This window comes from Acanthisitta chloris, unplaced genomic scaffold (genome assembly GCF_000695815.1).
Source record: "Acanthisitta chloris isolate BGI_N310 unplaced genomic scaffold, ASM69581v1 scaffold14509, whole genome shotgun sequence".
Classification (NCBI taxonomy): Eukaryota; Metazoa; Chordata; class Aves; order Passeriformes; family Acanthisittidae; genus Acanthisitta; species Acanthisitta chloris.
In genome coordinates, this window is record NW_008693255.1 from 31,407 (window position 1) to 47,931 (window position 16,525).

The 16,525-nt window shown below is 39.8% G+C and overlaps 1 protein-coding gene across 1 annotated transcript in view; it reads right to left on the reverse strand.

The window, feature by feature from the left end:
- Positions 1–10,711: 10,711 nt before the first annotated feature.
- Positions 10,712–16,525, reverse strand: part of NLN (neurolysin (metallopeptidase M3 family)) — a 26,506-nt gene continuing 20,692 nt past the window's right edge. The window contains exons 10-12 of the mRNA XM_009083018.1: positions 15,321–15,449; positions 14,715–14,851; positions 10,712–11,063 (exon numbers count right to left, since the gene is read on the reverse strand). Of these exons, the coding sequence (XP_009081266.1) occupies positions 10,929–11,063; positions 14,715–14,851; positions 15,321–15,449 (401 nt within the window). The 3' untranslated portion in view covers positions 10,712–10,928. The remainder of the gene's footprint in view (positions 11,064–14,714; positions 14,852–15,320; positions 15,450–16,525) is intronic.

Genomic DNA, 16,525 nt, shown 5'->3' on the forward strand with positions numbered 1-16,525 from the left:
TTTTGCAGCACTTAAATACAGGTTCTCTAAAGAAAAGGGACATGACATAACTACAGCACGAGGAGATAGACATCCACGCTTATATTTTCAAATCTGTGAGACTCAGGTTTGAGATTTGCCAAATTACTTTCCTTCTCTAGGTCTCACTATTTTACGTGTAGAGAGGGATATTTTTATCCTTGTCATCCATTCTGTAAAATGCTTTAGAGAAAAAATGATCAGTAAGAGGAAGACAAAACTTTTTATGTGTGAGGCAAATCACTATAGTTCCATTTTTGAGCTCCTTTCACAACATCTCTCATTGGTCTCAATTGTTTCTCATTCTCTGAAAATCAGCTTAAATTACTAAATAGCTTACTACATCACTTAAATAACTAACCTTGAGTTCTGTGTTTTAACATGTAAAACTGTAGTTATTGGATGCTGTTAACAAATGGAGGTTGCACACATAGGAGTTACACTTTGTGCTTGGGGAAAATTTAAGTGGTTGTTTAGATTCACTCCTTCCTTTTCTGTCAGCAGAATAAACAAAGTACTTACAAACATAAAACATTTCAAGGTGGAAGTAGCTGCAACGGGTAAAGAGGGTTCACAGAGGCAAAACTGCTACCAGAGCACAAGGCATAGCCAGGACTTTTGAAAAGACAGGAGGGGAACTTATAACCTTCCTGCTCAGCCTGTACTTGTGATGTAAGATGGCTCAGGATCTCTAAGGACAATCTGATTAAAAGGGTAACAGAAATGCTATGTATTAAAGATCTATCAAAAGAATCATGTATTGCTCCAAGGTGTGCTGATGCTTACACTAAGGCATCAACTTGCAAGGCACGTACAGAAAGTTTTCCAGCACTCTCAGAACCATTTCAGAATTCACCTGAACTCAGGATATTATCCAATCATTGATAAAACTGTGCAACAGCCAAATCTAATTGAATGTCAAGGAGAAGATTATATTCTCTTGTACTTTCTTTTAAACTGAGGCAATTCTTTTTCATTAAGCCTATAAAAGAAAATTAAGTCTCTCATTTTCTTAGACTTCTACTTGGTTTTTATTTGTATGACATACAGCAATGCTTCACTAATAAAGTAATTATTTGTTTTATATAACAAACTGAACAACCTTACTCAGCCAGAATTTCCCCTCTGAGGACAACCAGCATATTTCAGAAGAGAAAAAGCCAATATAAAACATGCAATGCCTCAAAATTAGGTAACATCATACCAGTCAGATGCTAAGCTCTGGGTTAAGATCCTTAGTGAGACACTCAGCACTGAAATTAATGGAGAGGTTTTTATCTCTTACATCTAAAATTTTGCTTCTGAAATTTCTAAATCTGCTGCTGCCTAAATTTGTTATCTTACATGTTAAATTCTATCCTCTTTTCACAGTGCTTCTGCACAAACCAAAACTGCCCTCTTATCAATGAGGTCAGCATTACCTTTACACCTTTCCATTTTAATTAATGTTGTACATAACTAAAAAACAGGAAAATTGTATCAGCAACTGAAACATCTTTGCTATCATGAGGAATTAATCTAGAGGAGCATGATTTTTGCTGTAGACATGGGCCAGAAACAATAACAAAAATGTTTCCATAATGATTTTTAGTATTTTTGGAACTTCGTTGGTAACTAAACAAATGCTGCTCTGACAGAGACACTAGGGATTCATTTGGCAAATCATTCTACAGTGGCCTAAGAAATCACATCTGTGCAGCTTCCCAAACAATACACCAAACTGGAGAACTGAGCCCAAATTAATCAAATATTTGTACCAGGCAAGTAGAATTTCTACTCTCTGAGGTTTCTCCAGCCCACCTCTTCTGTTGCAGAACTAGTCTGTGTCCTGGATCCTTGTCAGTTACCTTCTAGCTTCAAGATGCTTAAGAATTATAGACTACCGAGGTGGAAGGGGACATCAAGGATCATCTGGTCTGATATTTCCTTGCAAAAGCACAGTCTGGACAAGATGGCCCAGCACCACGTCCAGCTGGATCTTAGGAAGTGTCCAAAGTTGCAGAATCCATCACTTACCTATGGAGATTATTCCAATGGCTAATTGTTCTCATTGTGAAAAATTTTCCTCTTGTATCCAGCTGGAATCTCCCCAGCAGGAACTTGTACCCATCATCCCTCTTCTTCTCCATATGACTCCCTATAAAGAGTGAATCTTCATGTTCACTGTAGACACCCTTTAAATACTGGAACCAGGTCTCCCCTAAGCCTTCCTTTCTCAAGGCTGAATGAACCTTGTTCTCTCAGCCTTTCCTCTCATGGCAGCTTCCCAGGCCTTTGATTGTCTTTGTGGACCTTCTCTGGACCCTGTCCAGCCTGTCCACATTTGTTCTGTACACCAGGGACCAAAACTGAACACAGTATTCCAGATGTGGCCTGACAAGCACTGAGTAGAGTGGGATAAGGACTTCATCTCTGCTGGTGATGCCCTTGTTGATGCCACCCAGCATCCTGTTACCATTCTTTGCTGCAGGAGCACACTGGTCACTCAGACTGAGCTTCTTGTCCACCAGGACCCTCATGCTGCTCCCCAGACAGGTAAATCCCAGCCTGTGCTGCACTCTGGGATTACACTTTCCCAGGTGCAAGACCTTACACTTGTCCTTATTGAACTTCCTAATGCTCTCATTAGCCTACTCTTCTAGCTTATCCAGGTCTTCCTGCAAGATGTCTCTCCCTTCCCTGGTGTCCACTTCCCCATCCAGCTTGGCACTATTGGAAAACTTCATTGGGATAAACTTGATCCTGTATTCCAGATCCCTTATAGAGATATTAAACAATACAGGGCCCAATATTGATCCCTGGGGGACGTGACAGTTGTCAGTTTGAAAAGGAGAGATTTACCACAGCTGTCTGGGTGCTACAGGTCAGCCAGGTACCCACTCACCACCTGGACCACTTGATTGGACTATAATGGAACAGTTTCTCCAGGAGGAGGCAGTTGGAAGCTGTACTGAAAGCCTTGGAGAAATCCAGGTAAACAATGTCCACTGCTTGCCCCACATCAGCCAACTATGTTACTGTGTAGTAAAAGGTTTGATCAGGTTTATCAAGTACAATCGCCCTTGGTAAATCCATGCTGCCTTTTCCCAGTGCCATGCTTCATCTGATAGCCTGCAGGAAGATTCCATAACTTTCCCAGGGACTGAAGTAAAACTGATGGGTCAATATTTTCATGGATTCTCCTTTAAGCCCTTCTTGTAGATGGGGGATGACATGAGCCTTCTTCCAATCTTCTGGGACACGCTCCAATCTCCATGACTTCTCAAAGACTATGGAGAGTGGCCCCACAATGACATTAGCTCTCCTGACACTCTGCCACATCATGTCTCTCCTTAAATATCTCCAGGGATGGTGACTCCACCACCTTCCTGCGCAGTCCATGCCAATGTCTAATCACCCTTTCCTATCTCTACCAGTGGCTGAAAGCAGATGCCTAAAAGAAATATGAATAGGGCTGCAGTGTATGATATTTTCTTTGTTATTCTTCTGATTTCCACCCTCTGCTTTGCATGATCTTTCTGAGGATGGAAAGAGTTTTATATATTTAATTACCCATCACTGGCTTCTAAGACTGGAATGTGTTGAGTCTTATTTTGAACTCAATACACCAATCACCTATACAATATCCTTGGCCAGGAGTTCCACAGCTTAGCTTTATTCTGCATACAGAACTGCCTGTGTTCATTTGGAATAAGAAGCACTACTAGCCCCAGCTAAAAATCAGGACACCAAAACCGTGTGTGATTGCTATACCCATTTTACTCCTATGGTTATACAGAAGTAGCATCAGTGACTTGCTCTTATGCAAGACCCTTGCACTCATCCATCATGAGATTGCCTAACCATTTCTGCTATAGTCTACTAACATTTCAGACTGAACTGGCTACTTTTACCCAGCCTCTAGACACTTTCATAATTCAGTACTTTATAGAACACAGTCCTCCAAGCTGTAGTTTTAACCTACATTTTCAGTTGCTACAGGCAGGTTACATGTTCCTTTGCCCATGGTACAGGATATTTTTGTCTGAATGCCCAAAGCTTTCAAACAATCCAAAGAATTCCCTGTGACTGCTTTTCTTTTTTTGGCCAATTGCTTACAGATTATATCACCAGTGATTTTTATCACAGAATCACAGGATATTCAGACTTGGAAAGGAATAGCAAGGATCATCAAGTCCAACTCCTGGTCCTGCAAGGACATTCTCGAGAATCACACCCTGTGCCTGAGAGCATTGCCCAAACACTCCTTGAGCTCTGTCAGGCTTGGGGCTGTGACCACTGCCCTGGAGAGCTGTTCCAGCACCCAAACACCCTCTGAGGGAAGAACCTTTTTCTAATGTCCAACCTAAACCTCCCCTGACACAACCTCTAGCTATTCCCTCAGATCTTGTCACTGTTTTCCAGGGAGAAGAGACCAGTGCTGCCCCTGCACTTCCCCTCATGAGGAAATGTATACAGTGATGAGGTCTCTCTTCAATCTTCTCTTCTCCAGGCTGAATAGATCAGGTCACCTCAGCTACTCCTCATGTGGCTTCCCCTCAAGACCCTTCACCATCTTCATTGCTCTCCTTTGGAATCTCTCTAATAGCTTAATATCTTTGTCGTATTGTGGTGCCCAAAACTGCACACAAAATTCAAGGTGCCTATATACAGCCCTGTGTGATCCCTGAAGTACTTAGATTACTGTACCATATTCAGTGGTAATTCTATGTGAACAAGTGCTCTCAACAGTTATCTGACTTAATCCATTCTACAGATCCTCTGTTGATACCATATAGTGTTATTTTAAGTGAAAATATGTAGCACCAAGTCAAATACCCCTGATAGAAATCTCTCTACAATCACCTTCATCAGGATTGTAGTGGCCATAAATTATTTTATCAGGCTTGTCTGACAAAACTTGTTTGTCATAAAGTCACTTGCAGTGTATGAAATATACTCATTGTTTAATTCTTCAGCAACAGAACTGGATTGATGCTTTCCCACATTTTTACTGATGCTGGATTTCAAGCTATGTGACCCATAGTCACCTGTTAACACTTTTTGAACACTAGCACTTGTTCAGGGGTGACTTTATCACCCTCTACAACTCCCTGAAAGGAGGTTGGAGTCAGGTGGGGGTTGGTCTCTTCTCCCAGGCAACCAGCAGCAGGACAAGAGGGCACAGACTCAAGCTCTGCCAGGGGAGGTTTAGGTTGGATATTAGGAAGAGATTTTTTACAGAGAGAGTGATCAGGCATTGGAATGTGCTGCGCAGGGAGGTGGTGGATTCACCATCCCTGGAGGTTTTCAAGATGAGACTGGATGTGGCACTTAGTGCCATGGTCTAGTAGTGATGGTAGGGTCGGACTTGATCTTGGAGGTCTTTTCCAACCCAGTTGATTCTATGACTCTAGTACAATGGCATGTGCCCACTTACCCCAAAATTAACAACACTGGGAAAAAAATCCCTCACCACTAACTCTTGTTTGTTTGTAGAGCACAAGTTATCCAATTCTACTCACGCCAAGATGTTTATTCTTAGTAAGTATTGCTTAATACACTCCTCACTTAATGGGCTGGAAAGTACCCCATAGTTCTCATATGATATGATTACATCACATTGCTTCTTTGTAAATGCAGAAGAGAAACTGAATTAAAAATTGTCTTTGTTATCATTTGCAGTATTAGCATTTCCATCCAGTGAAGAATCTGTAACACAAATGGGATTTACTGCCTCTTAAAATACCAAATGTTATACATATTATTGGCTATAACACTTTCATCCATGCTTCTTTTCCTTGACAGTCTTAGCCTTCTTTGCAATTTTTAACACTTTGCAATTCCTCATTTTTATAGCTATTTCCTACTCCTGACCTCCCACTTCTGTTTTCTTTATTTTTATCCCTGTTTTTACTGCTGAACAGATTGGTTCTTAGTCAGAATTGTTCACAAAGGTTTTTAAGTTGTGAAGTTTTGGACAATGGAATTTTAAAGACATATCACTTTTCATTCACAATCTTTCTTCCAATAACTTTACTCCTTGATTCTCTTAACACTGACACCATGTGTGCAAGTATTGGTTGAGTCTATCCTCTGTATAATCAATACTTAACACAATTAGGTCATGATTCTTGGTTTCTAGGCAACCACAGACTTCCAATTCATTTACTTATTTTGCCTTTCTCTATTCTAATTAGGTCTAAAATAGACTGATTGTTGCTTGGGACCACGTCTTTAGTATCATCTACACATTTTACACAGGCCAATGATGATTAGCTATGCAATATTTCCAGCATAGGCCCCACAAACTGAACTTCTCACATAACCTTTTTTCCTTCCGCTGTGGGAAACTATTATTTAAAATATATTAATGAAGAAAATAGTGGTCAAACAAAAAAACTGATCACCAGGTGTCAGGAAAAAGTCAAGTTCTCAAGTAGCAAGCTGGTGCATTGTCTTCATGTTCTGTGGCATGAAAATAAGACTAGAAATCTATTAATCATAGAATCATAGAATCACAGAATTTAGGGGTTGGAATGGACCTCACAGGTCATCTGGTCCCAACCCCCTGCCCTGGGCAGGGACAACTCCTCACTAGATCAGGTTGCTCAAGGCTTCATCCAGCCTGGCCTTGAACACCACCAGGGTCAGGGCAGCCACCACGTCCCTGGGCAACCTGTGCCAGTGTCTCACCAGCTTTGCAGTAAAACCTTTTCTTTCACATCCAACCTAGACTTTCCCTCCTTCAATTTGAATCCATGACCCCTTGTCCTGTCACTGCAGTCCCTAACACAGAGTCCCTCTCCAGCTCCTTGTAGCCCTTCAGATATTGAAAAGTTGCCTGAGGTCTCCATGCAGAAAAGCATGTCTTGTTTCTAATTCATAAAACAATCAAAAGCATTTCTGTAGCCTTTCATAAATCGAAGTGTGTTAAGGCAGTCTTTTTCCTGCTATCTGCCTCTGACATCCACTTCAACTCTTCTGCATCTACTGTCAAAACACCCTTCTCCCACTTCATCCTTCCACCTAACTCCCTTCCTTCCTTTCCTTTTGACTTGTGCTACCTCATAACCTTGTGATGTCTACCTCTCTAATCCCTGTCAGTGATCACACACCGAAGAGCTCTGAAAAACCCCTTCAGGAACTTCTGTTTAACTCAACAACCCTGAACTACCTCCAAAGGTATTTAGAAATTGTTTTGGTTTTCAGGGAGAAGTTGAGATCTTCACCTTGTGATTCACTTTTTGCTGCAGTACTGTAATTTTACTTCTCTCATACCAAATGACTACAGACATTACAATTATTGCTGCCTGATTGTCTGTTACAATGGGGTTTAACAAAGTTTACCAAAGTCAGCAGTTGGCTACCCAAATTACTGATTAAAATGAGGAAGGTGGCTTTTTTTCTGCAATGCTGTTATATCAGCAACATACAACTGAGAACTATTTGTACAGGAAAACAACTGTGGCAGTATTAGAAGCTCAAATGACTGTCAATGCTCTACTTCTGCAAACATTAACTCCCTACATCTTAGTGCTCCCTTTTTTAAGTCAGCACAACAACCAACAGCCACCACATCTCAGGGAGCAAAGTTTAAACCTTTTCTTAGGATGGTTTTTACCATTTAGGTTTGACCACATGACTTGCAAGCAATCCAGAAAGAGGCTACATGGTAGACCTACACCAGACTACTAGCAGCAGGGGCTGGTGAGGCCGTCGCCTACCCATCCTGTGACTCAGCTGTGTGGCCAAACCATTCCATCCTTCACTGGGAAGCAACAGAAAGAGAAAGCCATTGCCTACTGGCTACTTAGTGGCACTCTCTCCTGAATCTCCCATTTTACCCTTTCCCTTTCATTTGAAGCTTTTGTTGTGAAGACAAAGTCGAATTTGAATTCCTATCAGAAGAAGATAATACTGCTAAATACAATTATATTCTAAAAAGATAAAATACTAAGTTGAAAATTCAGCTATTTGTTACAGACAAAGATTGCAACTTAGTTTTTTTATTTATTACAATGGAAACTTCTAGCTGGGCTGGAACAAACACAGGCTTTCACCGTTTTGAAATTTAACTCAGTAGCACTATGGGTCTAGCAGCTCTAGAATAGGGTGGGTTTTGCTAGGTACCTACTTCTTGGCACATTTCCATGTATGTGATTGTTTCTGGCAGTGTCAAGGCAATTAACTCATGTTTCCAAAGCAGAAGGGTTCCCTGATTTGTTGAGGGACTCTATGTCACAGCCTTAGAATAGTGTCAGAGTAAGTTGTTTCCTATACAGACAAAGTTTCAGGGTGATGATGGACAGCTGCAGAAACAGACCAGATGTCTTTTTCCAGATTATCTTTTCCATTCCAAGATCAGGTGTTTACAATAAAAACGTGACCATGAATTTCATAGAATCACAGAATAATTTTGCTTGGAAGGAACTTTAAAGGACATTTAGTCCAACTCCAATTTAATTCAGAAGGCTCCAGGAAGTCAATATAAAACTTAGCAAGCAAGTTTGATATGATGCTGCATCAATATGTTTCATAAGCACTTTAGAACATACCCATTAGTCTTCTATGCTGAGTATAGTTTTAGCCATAAGATGATCTGCCTTAACTATTAGCTGATGCAGGCTGAAGGAACTGCTACAAAAACAAATTACATAAAACCCTATTATTTTGGAACAGGTATAGAACAAAACACTTTCATTTGTGGTTACCATGTGGTTTAGCTTTTGTCTCCTCCCTACACACATAGATCTTAATTGTATTAGTTATACTGTGTAACACACAAACACAAACACTACAGAGCAAGAAAATAAAAAAGTCAATTAAATTGCCTTCATTAGCATCAGTTCTGTCCTAAATCTAACTTTTAAATCACCACATGACCTTTTATCATCACATATCTTTGTTTATAACGACTATATTTGCAATTATCTGCCTTGCTCTGGGGCTGCTGATTTTTGCAGAGAAAGGTCTCCCTCATGTGGAAATCTGCCTACCAACTGTGAAATAAAAATACTGTATTTCGCTTCTTCATAAAGGTTCCATTGTTCAGATCTGCAGATTCATTTGGGGAAAGTATCACCAAGTATGTTTTATATTACAATGCTTTATTTCTTCAGAGCTATCGTTACAGTGTGAAAGGAAAGAAAATGTTGAGACAGAACCACAAGAATTATATATTAAAACACAGCAAAATACTTCCAAATCCAGTTAGAAAGGAAATTAATCTAGGCAAAACTCACAGGTTTTGGGATAATCCTGCACCCATCACTTTTCTCAGCTTTCTTTTATAGCTGTGCTGAATACCCTTGAAAATGTTTTCCTACATGTGATGTTCATGCATTGCCTTTCCATGGTCCAGCAGGACAGTGGCCTAAGAATATAACTGACTGTAAGAGTTAAAACTGACTTAATTATGTGCTCTGGTAAGACAACAGAGTTCATCTGTTCTGGCTGCAAATATTCCTCACATCTGACTGGTGTGGCTCAAAAATGAGTCCTGTCAGATCTTCCATTTCAGAAATGAATCAAGCTCATTTTTTTCCCCTCCCCAGTTAAAATGCTTTAAAAGAAGAAGACAAAGAAATTGAGTTTCAACTGGACTTTTGTAATTGTCTCGGTTTTTCCCTCTCCTAAACCAGACAGATTTGACTCGAAGTGAATGCTTTCAGTTTTCTTTTGCTAGAAAAAGAGGAAGTCTTTAGAGCTGACCAGGCACATCATCTTATTTCGTGGTTCTACAAAAAACAATAAAAATACCAACCATGCTTACGGCTACGGTTCAAATGTCTAAATTACATTAGCTATCAACCAAATTTAAGGTTTGTTCATATCCATGCTGTAACCCCCAACCCACAGTAACAGATGATACCTAAAGACAAGAAAAGTGCACTTGGTTTAACAGTTTTATTTGGGTGGTGCAGACTTGGCTTGTAAGGCTCATTTTTCCTGATCCTACAGAAAAACTGCAAAATAATTTTTTGATTACTTTCACACTCCCAAAGCTGAAATCGTTACATTTATTAAGCTTTTTTTGTAGCACCTGTGCATGCCACACTGGAAAGGAACATTTTCTGTTGACTTTTACCATTCCCACTGGCAAGATCTTCTTCCATTCCTCCTTTATTTGTACCTCAAAATACTTCACAAACCAACTGAAATCATTATACTTGCTCAAGCACAACATTTCAGTGCCAGTGTTGATATAATTTGGAAAACAAAGACCTGATTTGTGACCATCAACAACAAAAAAACCCAAGAAGTGGCAGGAGAACTGCTAAGGTCAGATTTTGGCTGGTTTTCTTCCTTTTCAGTTATACTATGCAAGTTTATAAATGACACAAGAATTTAACATGCATCAGAATGAAGACTGAAAGTATCACACAAACATCTTTGTCCCAAAGCTGTCTGGGGCAGGTTCTCAGGCTTGAAAGTTGTCAGGAAGCTACACCAAACCCAAACAATGATGAAATTGAACACACTTCCTCTCCACCAAAGACACTGGTGATCCATCAACACAACACAGAATACAGCATAAGAATGAATTATTTTCTTTATTGCTGGCAGTGTCCTTTTTATCCCCTTTAGTTTCAAAATTCATTCACAAGACATAATTTAAGTGCATCTAATAAAAGAGAAACAAGGCATCAACTCCCCATACTGATTAGTATTTCATAACAATTTTAAAAAAAATCCATCCAAATTCCTCAGCTTCTGCACATCTCACAGGTTTTTTTTCCCTGATGTGTTGAATTTTTGTAGCCCTATGCAATTTCTTAAAAAACCCCACATTTTTATTTATACAATTTAAAAAAAAATCATCAAAAAGTGACCCAATTTCCCTAGAGTGATACGGAGTTCAGATGTGAAATACACTGACATTTCCAGCTCATTCCATCCTTATATGCCATTACAGAGGAATCACATTTTCACTGAACACACAATCCCTTACTCAACAGGAAAGATCTTTGGCTTGGTTTACGCTCCAAGAAATTTTGCAGCATGTCCATCCCATCCAAAGATCCTCCAGGTTTCAAAATGAGGTTTCTGTACTTCATTCCAGCCTGAGAAAAGGTAAAGCAGAATGTTAGTGCTGCTTATCTCACCAACTGCCTCTTTTTTTTTCACTATTTGTTGCACATTTAAAAATCTACTCATGATAAAACAACTTTCCTCCTTCCAGGTTGTCCTAACACCTTGTCAGGATGCACCACAAGTATCACAGAATCATAGAATTTAAGGGTTGGGATGGACCTCACAGATCATCCAGTCCCAACCCCCTGCCCTGGGCAGGGACACCTCCTCACTAGATCAGGTTGCTCAAGGCTCATCCAACCTGGCCTTGAACACTGCCAGGGTTGGGGCAGCCACCACATCCCTGGGCAACCTGTGCCAGTGTCTCACCACCCTTAGAGTAAAAAACTTTATATCTGCTGGAGAAACTCAAGAGAGCAAAAATTCGATCAATTATTGAAGAAATTTTTTTTTTTTTTTGTGGTTTTACACTTGTTTGGAAGCTACTATCAAATTGCCTGGAAGTCATTCCATAAAGCATCACATACACACAATCTCCTTGAAGTCTTCAGTGATGGATTATCCCTGTGGCTGACTGGCAGGAAAAGGGAACCTACCACCCTTTCTGTGTTAACTGATGATTTCTCTTTTTTAAATCTGTTTGGAAAACACAGCTGATTCTTCAGAGATAGACAGATACAGCATTGTGGAATGACATCGCACATATATAGATATTATATGCAGAGTAGTATGTATAGCACATACAGAAACATCTAACTCACCTAATAAAGTACCTTAAAGTAAATGCAACTTAAGTTTTACTTTCAGGAAGAAACATTATTTCTTCAGTAGGAATGGATTCTTTTAAAAAGAATGAATGAAGTTTCTGAGGCAACAGTAAATAATGCTGAATTTCTTAACAAGAGGTTATATTTTAAAGAACATATCAGATCTGGAGAATTTTGGGGTGTCTGAGACATGACTATAGATAAGAAAATGTTATTTTGCATGCAGCTGTTCCAGATGTTTCTGATACTGAAGTTCTTTTGGACACTGGAATGTGCTGCCCAGGGAGGTGGTGGAGTCACAATCCCTGGAGGTGTTTAAGGACAGACTGGACATGGCACTTAGTGCCATGGTCTAGTTGACATAGTGGTGGTGTTAGGTCACAGGCTGGACTTGATGCTTGCAGAGGTCTTTTCCAACCTGACTGAGTCTGTGATTCTTCCTTTTAGTCAGTGTGTATACACACATACACTTCCTCCACAACCCAAAGCTATGTGTGGAAACAAGCAAAGGTCTTTTTAACTTATGGACTTCCGTGACTTAATTGAACTGCCATTTGCACTGTCTGAATTACAGCTGGAAAAACCTAAAATGCAAAAAAAAATCCATTTAAAAATTCACTGTAACATTGGTCACGCTTCACTACTTGTGTTAGCTTCCTGAACATCAGCAGCAAAAAGATACTGTTCTTCGCTGATGTCCCTCCAGAGTCAGAACACTGCTCAGTTCTAGGGAGACCAGAGGTTATTTCACATAATGTGCAAGACTTGAGGAGTGTGAAAACCAATTAAGTTAGAGTCAAGGGTTTGCTGAAGAATTTTTTATAGATCCAGTCTGAATCTAGATTGCATAACTGCTGCTCAAAACAGGAAGAGAGGTTTTGTTCTAACAGGAAGAGGTAAGCCAGATTTCTAAAAGCCCTAGGCCTAAGACCATAACCACTTTCCTTTCATGCTGTTCTGAAGACTGGTCTAAATCTAGATATAATGAAATATGAGTAACTATAAAAACTGATATCTGGTATCTAGTATTTGTTTATAAAAAATTGCTGATCCCATCCTGCTATTACACCTAGATGGAATGCTTATTTGGGTTGAGAGAGAACTAATTTAAGAAGAGAGCATTGAAGATGACAGGAAAAAAATCTCCAGAGTTACCCCTGAAGTCATATCAGTATTTAAGCAAAGTGTCTGTGTGCACACACACAGTGTGTGAGTGAGTGATGTGAGTGAGTGACGCACACATAAGGGGTTTTCTTCCTCACTTTTCAGCCTGGATAGGAGGCTTCACATTCAAAGAGGCACCAGTCATCTTTCAGGTGTACCACAGCAAATACTCTCTCTTATCATAATTAATTTAGTCTCAAAGCCTCTCATAAACAAACAAATAAAAGATAAACTCTCACAAAAAATCAGAAAAAAGAGCATCCCTCGGAAGAAGTGTAGGTAACAGAGCAACTCTGTCAAACTACAGCTCTTGACTACACAATCACTCAAAACAGAGTTTTGAGGCTACAGAGTGCAACTAACAGAAGAAAGGTCTGTGATGACACTGGAGCTGTGCATGTGTGCCAGAGCAGAAAACTGACACAAAGTCCCCCAGGTCTGGCACCAGTACCCTCAACCACCTCTCCCAAATGCTAACAGTTAAGAAAACCCAGCAAGTCTGACCCTTCCTTAAATGACATTTTTAAGATCCATATGAACTGCATTTTGTGAGAAGCTATTTTATTTGCTCATTTAACTTGGCACTTCTCTGCTGCTCTTGTTTATGAGTGACAAGATTCCTAATGAACAATCTCACACGTACCTGCCATGAATCCTTAGCCCTTCAAGATCAATCCTGACCTCGTAACCCTTTGTCACTTCTCCTTTCAAACTGTTAAGTTGCTGCTTTTCTTCATAAAACTTCTTTTAGGTTTTATTGGCCTAACCACTTCTTCATAGCCTCTACTCCATCTCCTCTTTGGGCTCCTTTCCTTGCCCAGGTCAAAGTCTAATCTTGTTTACTATCTCCACTTTCTAGAGGGATGGACACTTTCTAGAAGTTTGAGTTGCTATGATAAGGAATGAGAGGAAAGAAGGCAAATTCCAAGAGTGGAAAAGGATAGTTATGCATTTTCTACTCTTTCCTTTACCTCTCTCTAGCATATTTCTACTGAAGGATCAACTAGTGCTGGTGGCTAAATCCAGAAGACATATATGAGGATCAGGAAAACCAGAAGGTCTTTCCTATGATCGAATTTCTCTCTCTCATCTGCAGCATCTCAGCTCACAAGTCTAATACTATAACCTCTGAAAAACAAAAAAGAACTGGCAGGACTACTAACTGCATCACTAACTATCCCTTCTCTCTGTTGGAAGCAGAAGAAGCTGAAGAATCACATAAGGGGAAAAAGGCTCAGTGAATCTAGATGACTTGGACTTCAAAAGGGAATTGGGAGTAAAACTAAAGAGGAAAAAGCTTTGTGCATTATGCTGTGCCGTGACAGAGAAAGCTCAAAATAAATTCAGCTTTCTAATATAGTAACTACACAAAAGGACCACACAGCTGAGGTACAGAAAATGTAATGGAAACAGAGCACCATCATCAAACAGGTTTCACAGCAGATGGATATGCATCTGCTCTTGCAATGGAGGAATATGCTTTTTCAGTCTAAAATTACAGAAGGCATTAGACAAGGCAACACAATGTCTTAGAAGTGTTATAATATTAAACATATGACTATGTAAGAACTGTACTAAAATCCAAGTGCTCTTGGAAATCGTAAGATGATTTTCTAAAGTTATTTACACTTTTTTTTTTGTTGATCTGAACTTGACAGGTACAGAAGTACTTGAGACGTTATACCTATGGATGTGGCTTCAGAGACAAAGTGCCACAGAAACGTTGATTAAAAAATATCCATCACCTACCTTTGGATTCATTATTCCTTCCTGTTTAAAGCAGCTATAAAAGATGTCCATGGAAAACACTTCACTCCACAGGTATCCATAGTACTGACCATCATAACCACCTGCCAGATGTCCAAAGGTAGCTGGCATGTTTGTCCCTTGAAATGTATATTAAGTTATTTAAATCAAATGCAGTTATTTCTTTGATGTATACAGTACTTCAAGAATATATTAATAAGGAATTTATATCATCTACTTTGAAACTTTTAACACAAAGTGTTGGAGCATGCCTCAAAGGATTGGACATGCTCTGCTGATTCCAAGGGAACTCAATTTCCCATTCTAGGCTCCTTGTACATCCATCACAGATGTGACAGAACATCCAAAGTGGTATTCACATCATGCCACTCTAAAGTACATCCATAAAATACATAAGGTTCAGATTTTTGTTTGCCTTAATATTCCTTCAGAAGTGGTCATTAAGATCATCCTAAATTTCAGCTCCATAAGAGTAGGTTATTTCATAAATGACTCTGGGTTTTCCGTGTGCCAATCACGACTGGGAAGGAAAGGCACCTTTAATTGAACCCTTTGGACATGCTCTGTAAAAGTTTCATACTGACATACCTGGGGTGGCAGGAATTCCTAGAATCTCCATACAGTACTTGGCATATTCATCTGCTGGGTCAACAGAGAGCTTTGTGTGCAGAGCCTGGTCAACTTTGCTCAAAACGATCTGACGGAGGGTTAAAAGGCCTAATGGGGTAAGAACATTCAATTAAGCAGCATCAAAGCAGATGGAATTTCATTTGCATCTTTCCTTCAAAGACCTCAGCATGCGTAAAAAATTATTAGAACTTTAACCATGGAAGAATCTTGGGAGTTATGCCATTTCCACCCAAATTGCTCCAGCTACAAGGAGTTGAGAGGCATATTTTTAATAAAGGAATTGTCATTACAAGCTTCATCTTTTCAAATGTTATTTTCCTCACAGATCAAAACTAAAATAAAGCAGATATTTTAAAAGCAAATTTTAATATTTAAAATTATGTTCTCAGCTGTCATTGCTTCCCATATATCTTTTCCTTCAGGGCTTGCACAGATGGTAGGAAGTATATGTACCCTAAGACACCTCAAAGAACACCAAGAACTGATGCTGAAGCTCCTGTAGGGTTTTTTTAAGAAGCTGCAAGATATGAACCTTTACTCAGACAAAATGTTCAAGCAGCTACAGAGCCTGTAACAAGCCAGAAGGACAAGGACTTCTTGTTCAGGACGGGAAAGCAGTATGGAATAAGCAATGGCTTAATGACAAACTGTACCACAGATGAGAAGCTCTGATTTCAGGAACAAAGGGGTGGGAGTGACAGAGTAACCATGACATGATAGGTAATGACACGAGATTACAGTCTCAGTTGGAGACACATGGAAGGTGGTACAAGATGGGCAGGAAAAGAGAATTGGGATGTTAGTTTGGGAGAGGGATGCATCTGCTGGGAAAAGAACATGGACTTAAGGTTCTGGATTGAGAAGCCAAGAGGTTGTTTGAGCAATGCAGGGCGACAACACTTCTGCCTGGGAAATGCTGTATATGTTTAGTAAACTTCCAGACAACTTCCATGTCTTTCAAGTGTCATGTGCAAGTCAAATGTAGATGATATTTGTAGAAAATCCAATACTGTGTTCATGCTCAGCTGCTGCTCTGGGCTACAAGTAAAATAAAGACCAAAACCCCCATAAACCCCACAATAAACCCTCCCCTTCCCCCATCACACATGCCCCCACACCTCCCCAGTTTTAAATGAACAAAGCTGGTAGGCAAAAAAGTCACA